The sequence below is a fragment of the Eutrema salsugineum genome, unplaced genomic scaffold, assembly GCF_000478725.1.
Source record: "Eutrema salsugineum unplaced genomic scaffold, Eutsalg1_0 scaffold_13, whole genome shotgun sequence".
NCBI lineage: Eukaryota > Viridiplantae > Streptophyta > Magnoliopsida > Brassicales > Brassicaceae > Eutrema > Eutrema salsugineum.
In genome coordinates, this window is record NW_006256885.1 from 7,965,312 (window position 1) to 7,981,580 (window position 16,269).

At 36.4% G+C, this 16,269-nt stretch overlaps 4 protein-coding genes across 4 annotated transcripts; 2 read left to right on the forward strand and 2 right to left on the reverse strand.

Moving 5' to 3' along the window:
- Nucleotides 1-143: 143 nt before the first annotated feature.
- LOC18024419 (gibberellin receptor GID1A) lies at nt 144-2,508 on the reverse strand. Its single transcript, XM_006408047.2, has 2 exons — nt 2,275-2,508; nt 144-1,582 (listed from the first exon to the last, which is right to left on the reverse strand). Exons 1-2 carry the CDS (start codon nt 2,311-2,313, stop codon nt 578-580), a joined length of 1,044 nt encoding a protein of 347 aa, XP_006408110.1. The 5' UTR covers nt 2,314-2,508; the 3' UTR covers nt 144-577.
- Nucleotides 2,509-5,904: 3,396 nt separating this feature from the next.
- Nucleotides 5,905-8,186, forward strand: LOC18024420. Its single transcript, XM_006408048.2, has 2 exons — nt 5,905-6,095; nt 6,249-8,186. The coding sequence occupies exons 1-2, from the start codon at nt 6,007-6,009 to the stop codon at nt 8,017-8,019; spliced, it is 1,860 nt and encodes a 619-aa protein (XP_006408111.1). The 5' UTR covers nt 5,905-6,006; the 3' UTR covers nt 8,020-8,186.
- Nucleotides 8,187-8,225: 39 nt separating this feature from the next.
- Nucleotides 8,226-10,081, reverse strand: LOC18024421. The gene is made up of 2 exons (XM_006408049.2): nt 9,708-10,081; nt 8,226-9,198 (listed from the first exon to the last, which is right to left on the reverse strand). Exons 1-2 carry the CDS (start codon nt 10,052-10,054, stop codon nt 8,544-8,546), a joined length of 1,002 nt encoding a protein of 333 aa, XP_006408112.1. The 5' UTR covers nt 10,055-10,081; the 3' UTR covers nt 8,226-8,543.
- Nucleotides 10,082-10,522: 441 nt separating this feature from the next.
- LOC18024422 (WD repeat-containing protein 48) lies at nt 10,523-16,191 on the forward strand. Its single transcript, XM_006408050.2, has 19 exons — nt 10,523-10,818; nt 11,288-11,397; nt 11,574-11,732; nt 11,866-11,931; nt 12,042-12,131; nt 12,272-12,580; nt 12,670-12,767; nt 12,882-12,917; nt 13,000-13,120; nt 13,216-13,452; nt 13,534-13,629; nt 13,717-13,782; nt 13,904-13,942; nt 14,046-14,180; nt 14,373-14,725; nt 14,874-14,967; nt 15,045-15,224; nt 15,364-15,470; nt 15,803-16,191. Exons 2-18 carry the CDS (start codon nt 11,299-11,301, stop codon nt 15,460-15,462), a joined length of 2,277 nt encoding a protein of 758 aa, XP_006408113.1. The 5' UTR covers nt 10,523-10,818; nt 11,288-11,298; the 3' UTR covers nt 15,463-15,470; nt 15,803-16,191.
- The last annotated feature ends 78 nt before the right edge of the window (nt 16,192-16,269 follow it).

Sequence of the window (16,269 nt, forward strand, 5' to 3'; positions counted from 1 at the left end):
AGCTTTAGCTGTTTCTCATCATTGTACAAAGATTCCTTACATGTCGAAACAAAAACCCTTCAGCTTTTTGAACCACAGAATACTAAAGATCTAGACTAGCTTTTTCGTTGTGGTAATACAAATGCATTCCATATTTTGTATAGAGAATAGGAGTACAATAAAAAAAAGAGGAGCAAAAAATACAATACAAGATAACTCGATTACTACAATCTGTATAAACATACATACAGCCTTCTAGTGTATATTTATATATGATTTATTAATTATATCAATCCCATGCTGAAAAAACCAGCTATTAGTCAAGTCAAGGCTAAAAGCTACAAACCAAACATTACAGAGAAAAAAAAAATTACTACTGCTTTGTTCCTTCTCTTCTACTGGCTTTAGCCTTTCAGAATCCAGCGTTTGAACAGTCACAAACGCTGCCGCAAAACGCCACACACTTGGAAAACTAAACACAAAAAACATCAACTCACCGAGAGAATCCACAGGCAATACATTCGCCTGTTTGTTAGTTGAAAGATTTCTTGGCTCTGTTGAAATAACCTCTTCCTTTTTTTTTCAATACCGTGATTAACTAACTGCAACTTTCAGCGTTTACAAACGCAGAAATCTCGTCCATAACAGTATGGAAATGATTATTATTAGGCAAGAGGTAAAAGCCAACAGTAGCTTTCTCCAAGTGCAGAAGCTTAACCTCTTGACCCGCTTTCTTGAGACCTTCCGCGTAAGCCAATTGCCAATCTTGAATCAAATCCAAACCAGCTACAACCACTAGACTCTTTGGAAAAGACAATCCTTCTAAGCTTTTCCCTCTCGAGCTAAAGGGATTACAAGCAGGATGCTCTCTATCTTCCCCTTCGGGTAAAAACGCTTTCCAATACCAATCGCGATCTCTGACCGTCACAAAGTATTTACCATCCAAACGTTTCTCAGATTCCGTCCTCTCATTCCCTCCAAACATAGGATTAAGCAGAATGTTTCCTAATACATCGATTCCCGATTCAACCGCTTTTAAAGCCACGTTATGCGCGATATTACCTCCCGAGCTATCTCCCGCCAAGAAAATATGAACCTTTGAGTCTTTCTTGGATCTAAGCCAAGATCTTGAGTTAACCCAATTAAGAGCAATCCAACCATCATCATAAGCACAAGGGTAAGGATTCTCGGGTGCACGCCGATAATTCACAGAGACAACAACACAGTTGCATATACCAACGAGCCTGCGGCAAAGAGTGTCGTAAATCGCACTGTTTGCAGAGGAATGAGCAAAGCTACCTCCATGGAAGAACAATATAACAGGGACAATCTCGCCATCAACTGGCTTCTCGAGATCTAAAACACTAGGAGGTTGCTCTTGATCTGCACAAGCTGGTCTATAGACTCTGCTTAGAAGATTGATCCTTCTATCGATTAAGACATCGAATGAGAAAACCCCATCGACTGGATTGGCATTTGCAGTGACTTTACGGTCTAGAAACTCGGCTAAGTGTCGGTTAAAGGTTCCATCGGGTCGACGCAGGAGATTGTAGGCTAATTTGAAGTTGGAGATTAGAACCCATGTATTGAGAGGAACCACTGTCTGCATCAAAAAACACAAATTTGCGGATAACAAAATGAAAGAAAAAAAAAATCAGATCTCAATCAGAAAACATCAACAGGAGATTACATAAACGCATTAACAAGAGAAATCAATGAAAGGGCTTAAGTTGATCATATAGAAACTACAAATAAAAGAGCTTCCTTTGGATTCGATTAAAGCATCAAAGGATGAGTCTTTATCAAAAGACAGAACGAAATTTACAACTTTTTTTGAGTTTTAACATTGTACAATAAGTTAATCTAAACAGAGAATCAGCTGATTTGAGTTCTGAAATTCGATCACGAAATACACAAAATCTTATTTAACCTGCCGGTTTAAATTCAAGCCGTATGCGAAAGTGATTCAAAATCGAAACGGAGAAGACAGAAAAGCCAAAAGAAGCACAGAGACTCATCAAACAAAGGACACGTTTCATCACCTAAACCGATTTGAAGTTCCTAAAGCTTTCAATTTTTTAAAAATCTTTTTCAAAACTGATGCAACCCAATCAAACACCATAAGAAAACTATTCTATATAAGCTCAAACACAAAAGCAAAGCCGTAAGAACATCAAGAACCTAACTAAACCGGAAATCGAAAAAGACCCATGTCAAAATTACGGATTATTTTCATCCAAAATCGCAAACATCAAAAAAGAAAAAAAAAATTAAAGCCAGAAGCTATAAACTTACCCTGCTCTCAATAAGATTGACTTCATCGCTCGCAGCCATAGAAGAAAAAGCACCTTTTGTTATCACTAATCAAAACAAGACAGAGACACGAAAACGCAGATCGAATTCAGAAAAGCAAAAGGAGGAGAATTTCCAGTGGAGAAGCGAAAACTCGTGTCTTGATTAGTGAAGTTTATTTCTGGGAATGGAATTCTCAGCTTTTAAAACTCCTCAAATAGATTAAAAACTGGCATAAACAAAAGGCTTAAAAGATATATATTCCGCCAAGAGGTGGAGGATGAGTAATATCTGCGTATTTTAGTATCGGTAGAGCTACGTGTATAACGTGCGCGTGTGAACCGGACGCGTCGATGGTAGAGTAGGGAGAGTCTGATGACTGTTTAGTGTTGAGTGGGCCTCAAAGAAATAAACAAAAAAGTTTGTAACTTTATTTCTTTTTAAAGTCTTTTAATTTAGATTTTATTTTCCCTAAACACGATATTTCTTTCAAGTGTCTCAAACACAAAAGAGAGAATATTTCTAGAAAAATCTGAGAAAAGGAAAAAAATAAATATAAATATTGAATAAATTTAGTATGTTCTTCATTTCATATGTCATCAGAGTATTATGCTTTTTGTTTATATTCGTTTGGAAAATAGTATAAAAAATTAAAAATACCTTTCACAACTTTTAACTCATGGTACGTATCAATTAATTATATTTATCTCTATATTATTATTTAAATAGATATTTTTTAAAATAAACTTAAATATGTAAGTTATTACATGAAATGCCATTACAAATAACAAAAATAATTAAAATAGGAAATGATATAATTGTCTTTCAAATCTATTTAAAACAATATGGAAAGTTTTTGTTTCTCATATATTTGAGTATATTTACATTTCTAAATTTAAAAATATGACAATTTCTTATATTATTTATTATGAATAATGTAAAAAATCAAGATTAAAATTATGATATTGAAAAATGGTGAAATATTTTATAAGTATAATTTGCTATGTTACTTGATTATAGACAAAAATTATTTTTATCAAAAATTTGACACAATTTTTTTTTTTTGAGTGTGAATCATTAAAGAATATATATTAAAATTGTTTTTTTAAGTTATATTCTAATAAAATACAAATAAGTTAAATAGACGAATTATGAAAAGATTATGATTCTAATTTTTTAATATCCAAAAATAAATCTTGCGATTCTAAATAGTAATTTTTTATGTGGTATATATTCAATCTACTAAATATTATAATTTTTTTTTGTATTTTTATTTTTTATATATCAAACCTAAGTTTTACAAAAATTATACTATTTAAAGAAGATAAATTTAATTTTTATAGTTTGCGAACAGACTACAAAACTCAGTTATTAATAAACAGTTTATTTTGATTTATTTATACTATTTATTATTATTATTTAAAAATATGATAAAATTCATCAGTCAACAATAAATTAAATTTCTATTTGATGAATGTAAAATTTTTGCGTGATATAACTATAGACATATTTATATATACAAATAAAATTTATGAACTAGAATTTGAAATTAATTATTAAAATATTATTTAAGATATTATAATTCCGTGTATATATTAAGCAGGTTAATTTCTAGTTTGGGTAAAAAAGGCATTCAAAACTCTGTATAATTTGTATTATGTCATTGTTGATAACGCTTACCAAAGAACGACAAAAAAAACTAGCTAAATAATTCTGCCGACTAAACCAGGCTGATAATTTAAAAGTTATGTCTAGCAACTGCCGGAAAAGTGAAAAGTGAAAACCTAACCATACGACTATTTTTAGCGATGTGCAGTTGCTCTCTCTACCTAAGATAGGAGATCTGTTAAATTATGTAGTGAGTGTTGAATCTGGCTCGTTAAATTTTATCTGAAAAGTTTAGTTGTGCTCTAAATGATCAGATATCTTCATTAATTCTCTTAATTTAACTACTTAAAATTGTCTATCGAATTTAAATACTTACACAAAAAAAACTTCTAAAGCATAAAATTTATAAATTAAGTTGAATAAGAACATATACAGTTATTGTAATAAAATATATTACGTAGTGAATTGTGATGGGAAACAATATGCAGTATTGTTACTTTCAACACCAAAATGAATGGACGAAGACGACATATATTTACCTTCCATCGTATTTAGTGTTTTTTCTATATGGCACTATCTATATTCCAGAAATCTCTATAGAAGCTTCAAAGGTCGCGGATACTACCATTCAAAACTAAAAAGTGAGCCCCTCAACATATCTATAAAGATACAAAATATCAGTGCGTACAAATTTTGTTTTACATACTAGTAGTATTCTAAATTCAGTTATGAGTTTTTGCTATAATACAATCTATGTTAGATTCCTAAAATCCGTAGATTATTAGCAAAAACAACACTCATATTGTTGTTAACTTAGATTAAATAAATACATTTTTTGTTTGTCACCATTGTTACATCAAATATATATGTTACTCAGAGAATGCCACAAAAAAAAAAAATAGCAATACCGTAAACAATATCCCCTAACTTTGATCGTTTTTAGGTTTTTTATTCTGTTATTTCTTACCGTTAAAAAAACATTTATTGTTTTTATATTCATTCCCTTAGTATTTTGAAGTTCCAAATTAGATAAAGGTAACAAAAAATAGCAAGAGGCGGGTGGCTTGTAAAATACTAAAGGTTTATAGCAAAAATATGAATGAGAGAATTGGAAGTATTATGGAGAACAGCTTGTTTCCTATTTTTATATGATTCCTCTCTATTTTTAATTATTTCCGTTTGTCGTATTATTGGGGGTTTCAATTTTTATCACCTCACCTGTCCCTTTCTTCTTTATTATTCTTTGTCAACTTCCTCTAAACCTTTCATCTCTTTCCCATCGTTCTTCCCCCCTCAATTTGTTTTATTCATTTATCACAACAACTTATTTCATAATTAACTTTTGTTTTTATAGATCAAGTACATAACAAGTAGATGGATAATGGATGTAACACTTATTAATTACAGACGATTATCTATGGATCAACATCATCATTCATATTATTCTATTCTCTCCGATGTCCTCGTACATAAAGAGTTGTTTCCCTGCTTCTTAGTAATTAAAAAACGTGAATCTATCGGTAAACATAGGACTAATCCCACAATATCATATAATTAATACTTAACAAAAACAAGAGTGATAGCTTGACTAATCTGTCACATCATTCCTAGTATATATATATATATATAAATACTTCAAATCAAAACTAATATTTTGATGGAGATTTTATCTTAGTACCACAATAGTATTATTTTGTAGATTTCCAACTTATTTTTAATATTCTTTTGTTTATCGTAATCCAATTGGGCCGTCGACAAAAGAAGTATTTCTTTCACTAAAAGTCCATGGGCTTATTCAACAGACACCTATTTTAAGCCCTTTAATAGATGACGAAATCTAACGGTTACAAAGTCAGCAGCCTTTGGTCAAAAGATGATATGACGTAAGCTAATCCAACGGATAAAACAATTCAATCTAACGGTTGTAAAACAAAAGACCGTACGTATGACTCCCAAAATAGTAAGCACACTTTCATGTGCCTCCCTCCATTTCCAGTAAAAATCATCACTCTTCTTTTCATAAAAATTTCAGACTACCGGAAAAAAAAGGTTCAAACCTTTATCAGTCCTGTTTCTTCTCTCGAAGAAGTTACCAGACTTACAGCTGCTGAAGCAGGTAAAATCACGATGGGAACGGAATCTTTGCTATCTTCAGGAGGAGACACGTCGGAGAAGGATCCGGCACCGGCAGGAAAGGAAGATCATTTTCGAGAAAGGTTTCTGCTTTTTGTCTTCTGAGATATTATTTCTTTGGAAGCTCCCGTTGAAGTTGTTTGTTTATTTTTATTCACATGAATCTCTTTGTTCGTTGGTTTGTGGCCGATTGTTTTCTGATTTGTTCCTTGCTTTTGATTTCTGTCTAAACTTAGGGTTCTCGGTTCTGATTTGAGGGTAATGGATGGTGATTTTATGGGATTTGATGAAAATAATCTTGGAGAAAGTGACTTAGATCAGATTCACAAAACAGCTTCATCAGTCCTCGAGTCCTTTTCGCTTATGTGGGAAGAAATCGACGAACGGTGTACTTCCCTGGAAGGTCTGCTAAAAGAACGAGCCATGGAATTAGAGCTTAAGGAGAGATCTGTAATGGAACGGACTTTAGAGTTGAAGAAGAAGGAAGAGGAGGTTGAAGAGAGGGAGAGGAAGATTGGTTTGCTTGAAAAGTCCATGCTTTTAAGGTTAGAGAAGAAAGAACAAGAAATTGATATGAAACAGTATCTGGTATCATCTGTCGTGAGATTGGTTTGTGAGAAGGCGAGTGAAGAAGTAACGAACAAGCTTGAAGAGAGGAGAAAAGAGGTTGAGCGGCTTTCTAAGTTGAACGATGACAAGTCATGTGAGTTAGAGAGGACAGTACTACATGAGTTTGATCTGAAGCAAAAAGAATCGAATGAGAGATGGAGCAAAGAAGCTGAGCTGGTCAGAGAATCTCTTAAGCAACTCAAATTGAGGGAGAAGGAGCTTAGCTTACTCGATGAAGCCATTAAAGAGAAGGCGTCTGAACTAGAGAAGAAAGAAGAGATCTTTGAAGCGGAAAAGAAAGCAAAAGCTGAGGAGTTGGAATGGAAGAGCGAGTTTCTCCATGTAAAGGAGAAGAAACTTGAAAAAAGGGAAGACGAGCTTGATTTTAAGCTGATGGAACTAGAACAACGAACAATACAAGCCGAGACTTGGAAGCGGTCCAGGGGAAAATTGTTGGCACAAAAGGTTCGTGAAGCTGATTCTCATATCCGTCCCTTTAAAAGGCATAAATCGCTTAGGGAACACATGCATGGTGATGAAGACATGGGAATAGATTCAGCTTCTGCATCTCCTCCTGTACAAATAAGCGAAGCACATGAAAGAGATATTATAGAATTTGTCTCCATAAATGATATTGATGATGAAGATCCTGAGCCAATAATGTGTTCTGATTCCGAGTTTCATGATTACAGCAAGACAATGAGCTCTTTCGTGGTTGGTAAAGTATGGGCTCTCTATGATCCTATAGATGAAATGCCTAGGTTGTATGGTCGGATCAAGAAAATTAATAAGTCTCGGTCGAGTCTTCAAGTGACATGGCTTGAACCTAAAGATGAGGACTCTGTTCCTGTTGCTTGTGGGAGGTTCACATATGGGGCTACAGAAACCTTAAGCCACTCGACGTTTTCTCATGAGATGCAGCCCATCATACATGGCAAGAACTTCATCGCTGTGAATCCGAGACAAGGTGAAACGTGGGCTCTTTTCAGAGACTGGAGCCAAAGCTGGAACAATAACCCCGAACAGCACAAGCCTCCTTATAGATACGATTTTGTGGAAGTACTGTTCGATTTCGAAGATCATCGAGGCGTAGGAGTGGCCTATCTAGGGAAGGTTAAAGGTTTTACATCCGTCTTTGAACAAGCTGAGCACAATGGAGTCTGTCAACGCGTGATCAACCTTGAGGAAATGTATAGATTCTCTCACAGAGTGCCCTCATTTAGGCTGAGTGGAGAGGAGAAAGAGGGAGTTCCTGCTGGTTCTTTTGAGCTAGACCCTGCTGCTGTCGTTGATCACTCTATCTACGAGGAAGCAGAGGAAACAGAAAGACAAAGCAATGACTGTGGTGAAGGTCTTGAGCTTGCACTACAAGATGACCCCTTTATTATCTTAGACTGAAATTAGTGTTTTAGGGAGTCTGCTGTTCTTAGTTCGTCTTCTAACATGTTCGAGTTAATGTCTTAAATGATGGCTTCTTGTCGCAGAAAATGGAACTCTGATCATTTGGACCTGTCTTTGTCTTACAAATGTTAAATTATCAGGTGGGATACATGTATTTTGTAACCTTGTTGAAATTTATGTCTAATTAATGGCAAACAAACAAATGGTAACAACTTTTAAAAATGTGAAAAAGAATTTGTCTTCGGTTACAAGTAAATTAATCTTTGCCCCCTCTCTTATAACACATTAGGCATGTAAACAATACAACAATACATGCATCCCTCTTTCTGAACACAAACACAAAAACTAAAGTAGTAGTCATCTGATACAGAGCCATCTTTGTACTTCACATATATTCTATCCTTTTGTTCACCAAAACAATCTCTGATCCTCCTTAAAGTCCTGATCCAATCTTCAGAAAATGGAGAGCAACGCTGTGTAGATAATTGATATAAACTTAGAAAAAGCACAGCAACAAGCTTTTATGTTTTAAACCGTCTAAACCCGAACCAGATCTCGTAGTGATTAAACAGCAGGCTATCATGTGTTTGTTTTCCAAGATATTCAAGTCCTAAACTTGCTAGCTTCTTTGCACACTCGTCTCCTCCTAACCGCGAACAAAACTTTACGTTATGCGACACAAAGATTCTCCCATCATAAGGCTTTAACTTTTTCACTAGCCTTTCGAGTCCAGTCCACACGAGTTTATCAGGCATGTGGAGAAAGACTGCACTTGCGTAGATCAGATCGTACGTTATATCTGAACCAAACTTGCTGAAGTCCATATCTTCACCTCTGAGTATAAGAGGTCGTTTATGTAGAAGACCTTGAGATGGAAGCTCGTACCTTAAAGCAGCCATTAGAGAAAGCTCGTCCCTTTCAAGGCAGTGAAAATGTTTGGGATTGAGATACCGGATGAAATGTAAACCCACACGTAATGTGCCACATCCGATTTCTAGGACACGAGAGTTTGGTTTAAGACTTGCTGATTCAGCCAAATACTCGAATACATCGCGCCCACCTGCCCAAGGTTCACCATAATTGCTGTGATGCTGCTCAACCAGTAACTCACCAGGGCATGGAAGAGCTGTGTGGTTGTTTGCTTCTTCTCCTTCATAATGGGATATACCCTTGTACCTGAGTTTCCAACACAGTGAAATCAGAAAAGTAATGACCAACACAGATAAAGCTCGAATCTTTAGATTCTAGAAACAGAACAATGGAATGGGAGAATCAAGAAATGAGCAGAACATGATAAGATCTCATCAAAGGCCTCACATATTAATAGAATTTTGATCTTCGATTCCAATATAGGAACTTTAGATCATGACCTCACAGATATGGAGTCAACAAATGAAAACAATTTCACTTTCCTATCACTTAAAGAGGCCATAGAGCTAATGAATTAGCATACAAATATTTCAATTCCATCTTCGTGTTCCGAGATTCTCAGATGGATTTGGTATCTAGCCTTAACTTGTTTAGCAATAACCAAACTTAACTAACTAAGCTAACATCAAATAGAATCTCAAGCCATTACTAACCACTCAAGTTTCCAACAGTAAAGCAGCTGGAATCTGCAACGCTTGTAGCTCAAAACAAGAGAAAAAGAAAGAGAAGAAAAGAGATTGCGAGAGGATGATTACTGTTTCAGATCTATAAGTTGTTGATCCCTAGTGCGAGGATTGATCCCTTTCCGGAGCTCATTCTTCTGCATATGCAAACCGTTGGATCTAATCAGATCTCTAACCCACTCTATATCCTTTCGCGTCGGAGATATCCTCTCCTCCAATCTAACATCACCGCCGGAAGCTACACCGGCGTCGTTCGGGGACGATATAGAGGAAGGACATGAGCATGACGAGAGAGAAGACGAGAGGAGAAAGAAGACAGCAGCGGCAAACGAAACGGAGAGTACAAGTACCGGCACGCTCACGAAAATCCCTTTCTGCATCGCCGGAGACGATGAAGAAGAAGAAGAGAGGAACGCCATTGCTGAAGACAGAGAGAAAGATCTCTCTCGTTTAGGAAACTAGTGGGAAATGAGTCTGTGTGATTAGTTATATACCAAAATTAGTTATGTCGATATTAAGTTTTGATTGAGATCGTAATTAGTAATTAGTGATGCTGCTGTAAACTGTACAAGATTTATTTTTTTAGTTGATGAGTTTATTACATAAAAAAAAACATATTTTCAAAAAGTATTACAAAATGTTGTAATTGCCGGTCTATATATTGATCCACAAGTAAGTCATTTAACCAATAGAAAAATAGTAATAACACCTTTTAAAAAAAACATCTTATGTAAGATTCTCGATAATAGCATAATTAATAAGAGGATTTTATGTAATCTTATCCTCGATAATATTTTAAGATTCTATGGGCTGATTTTACCAAGTCGAGCCTTGAAAAGAGTTTGTGTTCGTAATTTCGTACACTTTTTTTTCTCCTTTCTTATTAGAAAAAAACTTTTTTTTTTTTTCCTTTCTTCTTCCTCCAATTCTCCAAACGCCATCACGCCTTGGAAAAAGGCTGCTCTTGTGTTTTTCCTTCTTGACTCTGTTGAGTTTTCTCATATTTCCTAATTTGTGCAAATTTTTGAGTTTCTAGATCAATCTGGTTCCCAAATCTCGATTCCTTCCCGCGCGAAAGACCGATTCTAGGGTTTTAATTTTGTGTGTTCGTTTTGAAAAGTGTGTTGGGGTTGCTGAATCTCGTAGTTAATCATCATCGATTACATCGGAAGTTCAGATAAAGGTATGTAGATGATTTCGTTTACGACTTAATCCTACCTCATCTTAAGATATTTTACTCTCGTTTCTTGTTCAATTTTTGTGGGTTTCTCTTGTTAGAAATATAGGAAGTAGTTGGAATTAATCGTAGAAATTCGATAGGAGTGTGAAATTGATAAAAAATTTAGTACTGTCTATGGATCGAGAGTAGGTAGTCGTAAAAGCGATGGTTTTGTAATCTGTCATACAGTTTAGCTGCTGTCTTCTGGATCAGCTCTTACTCAGAGTTGAGGATTTCTAGAAATGTCCCGTAGGTTTTTGGTTCCTTCTAGTTTTAGACCAATCACTCTACCAGCTTTGTCTTACCAATATTCTGGCTTGCCTTGTTTCGTTTTGGATATTGGAACAGAGCCGATGATAACTAGCCTGTTTTTGAAGACGAGGTTGCTTAGTTACTCACTTGCTGGTTTTGCTTTTTCTGTTTCTCCTTTCAGGATAATTTGAAATGCACCGGGTTGGAAGTGCCGGGAGTAATGGCGGTTCTGTCCGCACTCGCAAAGAGAAAAAGCTTACGTATGTGTTAAATGATGCCAACGACACAAAGGTCAGGTTTTTTTACACACCAATATGATTTGGGGGTTGTGATTTCTTACCCCTTCTTTGATTTTTCCTTTTTATGGTTACTTCATATTCTAATACTTGAAATGGTTTGAAGTTATAGACATCTCCTTCTCAACTTATTCCTGATGATGTTCTTTTTATGTAATGTGCACGCTGCAGCATTGTGCTGGCATAAATTGCTTGGATGTGTTGAAGTCGTCTGTTTCTAGTGATCAAAGTTACCTCTTCACTGGAAGTCGTGATGGTACACTCAAGAGATGGGCATTTGACGAGGATGCTACCTTTTGCTCAGCTACTTTTGAATCTCATGTTGATTGGGTATGGTATTTAATTCTCACTAAAAAGTTAACTGTATAGAGATTATTAGTAGTTTGGATCCTGTGTTTCCTGAGGTGAATCTTGTGCTGTTGTACATTTGATAATTTTGAACCCCCCTTATTTGACTGGTCAGGTGAATGACGCTGCTTTGGCTGGTGAAAGCACTCTTGTTTCTTGTTCTTCAGACACTACGGTCAAGGTTTGTGACTTTGTTACAGTTGCTAGCAGTATATATCCAAACTTTACTCTCTTTTTTTGTACCACCCTATTGGTTTCTAACTGCGGTTTTATTTTCCTCTAACACTCTAGACATGGGACGGCTTATCAGATGGAGTCTGTACAAGGACTCTCCGTCAGCACTCTGACTATGTTACTTGTTTGGCAGTTGCGGCAAAAAATGTAATTTGTCATTCCTCCATGGTTTTGTTTTTTATAGTTGCACCTGAAAATATTTTCCTCGCGTTGTGGTGCGAGTTCTATAGAAGATATTGCCTTCTCATTGTCACAGTCTGATCCTATATTGATTTCACAACTGTTAGAGCAATGTCGTTGCATCTGGTGGCCTTGGCGGAGAGGTTTTTATATGGGATATTGAAGCTGCGTTGTCACCAGTTACGAAACCTAATGATACAATGGAAGATAGTTCGTCAAATGGTGGTTCAAATGGTCTTGGGAACTCTCAACCCGTTACAAGTTTAAGAACTGTTGGTTCGAGCAACAATATCTCTGTGCAGTCATCACCATCCCATGGGTACACACCAACAGTTGCAAAAGGCCATAAGGAGTCCGTCTATGCTTTGGCGATGAATGATACCGGGACGATGCTCGTCTCTGGTGGAACAGAAAAGGTATTCATACAATCCAGGTTGCTGAGAACGCAGACAATATTTGGGTTTATGTTTTCTGAATAGTACTCAGTTCTTTATGTTTATTGCAGGTTTTACGTGTCTGGGACCCTAGAACTGGTTCAAAAAGTATGAAGCTGAGGGGGCATACAGATAATGTCAGAGTGCTGCTTCTGGACTCAACTGGAAGGTATGCTTTCTTTTTATAGTCCACGCCAGCAGTGGTTTATATTGGGTCCTTTTGGTGCCTATTTTCTTCTTGGACTTACAGATTATCCTTGTGTTTCTCACCTTTACACTGTAGGTTTTGCTTGTCTGGGTCCTCTGATTCTATGATAAGGTTTGTATCTTTTACTAATTAGTTCATAATATGATTCTGTAATCATTTCAGTTCTTCTAACTGGTTCTGAATTCATTTTTAGACTCTGGGATTTAGGTCAGCAGCGATGTCTTCATACCTATGCAGTGCATACAGATTCTGTTTGGGCGCTTGCATGCAGTCCATCATTTAGTCATGTTTACAGCGGTGGAAGAGACCAATGTGTGAGTACACAGCAAGCTTGCCTCTTTCTCTGTTTCCCCTCCAATGTAAAATTTTCTTTTTTTTCAGTGTCATTTGTGTGTTATGTTTCTGTCAGTTATACTTGACAGACTTGGGAACAAGAGAGAGTGTTTTGCTGTGCACTAAGGAACATCCGATTCAGCAATTAGCGTTGCAAGATGATAGTATATGGGTTGCAACAACAGACTCCTCTGTTGAGAGATGGCCCGCCGAAGTACAGAGTCCTCAAAAGGTCTTCCAACGAGGTGGCTCTTTCTTGGCTGGGAATTTGTCTTTTAATAGGGCGAGGGTGTCCTTGGAAGGATTAAATCCAGTAAGAACAATACTTTGTTCCTGTAAATGCTTCTGTTTAATCATTTTTAAAATCTTTGGCTAAATTTTGCCTTGTCTGCAGCCCCCTGCCTACAAGGAGCCGTCAATAGTTGTTCCAGGAACTCACCCAATTGTGCAACACGAGATTTTGAATAACAAAAGGCAAATCTTAACCAAGGTGAAATAGAACTCTGAATGCTCTAGTAAGACCACCATTGATAGATTTGTAGAAGGGTCGATGATATATGTTTATTTTCTTTTGCAGGACGCAGCTGGCTCAGTGAAACTGTGGGATATAACTAGGGGTATTGTGGTAGAGGACTATGGGAAGGTCTCTATGTGACTCTTTTTTTTTTTTTTGAGTTATTTCTTATTTATCATGAACATTCATCTGCATTATGCAACTGAAAAAGCACTAAGTCAAATGATTGCCTCTGTATCTATGTTTGCAGATTTCGTTTGAAGAGAAGAAAGAAGAACTGTTTGAGATGGTAAGCCTCTTGATTCTTTTACTAAGGTTATGATTCTTTTTATCTAGTGAGACTAGTAAATTTGTTTACCTTTATGATATATTGTTCATCTCTGCATTTTCAGGTAAGCATCCCATCATGGTTTACTGTGGATACACGACTTGGATGCTTATCCTTACATTTAGAGACACCACAATGCTTCTCTGCTGAGATGTATTCAGCAGACCTAAAAGTCTCCGGGCGACCTGAAGATGATAAGGTAGATTAAATGCCTGGATTTTTAATTATGCTGAAGCTAATCGAGAACGACCTTTTTTATCTTGCTGTTACATATCAATATCATTAATGAATTCGTTGCATGAAGGTCCTATTTGAATCTGGTTATCATGGTTGAATATCTTAGACTTGTGTTTGCTCTAACCTAGTCGTCATTGGATTGTGTGATATGTAGATTAATCTAGCTCGTGAAACACTGAAAGGCCTGCTGGGTCATTGGCTGGCAAAGAAGAAGCACAAACCAAAACCCCAAGCTCTTGCCTCTGGAGATATTCTATCCGTAAAAGATACCAAAAAGAATCCGGCTGCATCCAAGAGCGAAGACAGTAGTACTGCAAATGATCCGGTTTATCCTCCATTTGAGTTTCCCTCTGTCTCTCCTCCTTCAATCATTACTGAGGGTTCTCAAGGAGGCCCATGGAGGAAGAAGATAACCGAGTTTACTGGAACTGAAGATGAGAAAGACTTCCCGTTGTGGTGCTTGGATGCTGTCTTAAACAATCGCCTTCCACCTAGAGAAAATACAAAGTATATGACACTACCTTGTTCTCTAGTCAAAAAAATAGTTTGGACTTTTAGGCAAACCCTCACAAATGTTTTTACAATTTTTATAAATAGATAAAGCATATACCGTTTTGCATAAATATCTTACTTTGGAAGGTCTTCAAATTTTCAGATTAAGCTTCTTCCTGCATCCATGTGAAGGTTCAAATGTGCAGGTGGTCACACTAGGGAAACTTAGTGCACCCCGGATCTTAAGAGTTCACAAGGTGCACTTATCCGTCCTATAGTTTTGCTTGCGTTTTCATTTGTTCAATGGCTTTATTTTGTTCACATGTCTATGTAGGTTACCAATTACGTTGTGGAGAAGATGGTCCTTGACAATCCTTTGGATAGTCTAGCTATCGATGGAGCAAGTGTATCAGGAGGACCACAGCAACTGTTTGCAGGAAATGGATTGCTACAGTCTGGATCAAAGCCTTGGCAGAAACTCAGACCTTCAATTGAGATCTTATGCAATAACCAGGCAAGTCAGCTTAAGGAACCTGACAGTGTTCAATTTGTGATTGCTGAGAGTTGTATATTCTAAAAATTAGTTCGCTAGTCTCATTTATCGTTTTGCAGTATGACGCTGAACGAGTTTGCTTTTCTGGTGATTCTTTCAGGTCTTATCACCAGAGATGAGTTTGGCAACTGTACGGGCATATATATGGAAGAAACCCGAGGATCTAATTCTCAACTACAGGGTGGCTATAGCTAGATAAATTTTGAGGTAAATTATTCAAAAAAAAGGGGTGAAAAAAACTCATGAAAATGCATTGTGTTTGTTAAGATAAAATATGTGGAGCACCAGTCTCTCAAGCTCCATTTAATGGATGTTTTTTTCAACTTGGGAAGGTGATTTCATTTTAGGTACTTTCATCAGAAAAGAAAATAGAGAGATAATTGAGCTTAAAAAAGCCTTGGTAGATGTGTCAAGTGAGACTTTCACAAATTCTGATACCGAAGCCTTTGTAGATTGCTGATTTTCTATATTTGACACAATGATAGGAACATAATTTATGTTGAATATGAATATCACCATATCCTTTTATTGACCTACAGATTGCCACTGGACAAGTTTCGAGAGTCCCCAAATTGAAATCTGCTGGTGCATTAAGCACATGGAAGTCTGTAGCTTTTCCATATTGCTTGTTTATTCCGAAAGCATAAATCTTGGTTTAGTTTACTCAGCTTCATGCTGGAGAATAATTCTCTTGGTCGAATCTCGGTTTCATGAGAAGTGGGCATGATCGCAGAGCTGTCGATAAAGGTCCAAGATATTAGGTGAGATGGTATCGAAAACTTTACTAGTGAGTTTCTTTGTACATTAGATTTGAGCGTTGGGAAAAAGAAAACTTACTATCTCTCTGATTTTGATTGTTTCCTTCTAATAAACAAGTGTTGTATCTAAATATCAAACATACTGATGAAAAAGCGCTCAGTTGAATTTTTATGAAGATCCTTTTCATAAGCTTCAGGCAAATTCTCTAAGGTTCAGTTGGGCATAAACTAAACCGCACTAGCCAGAA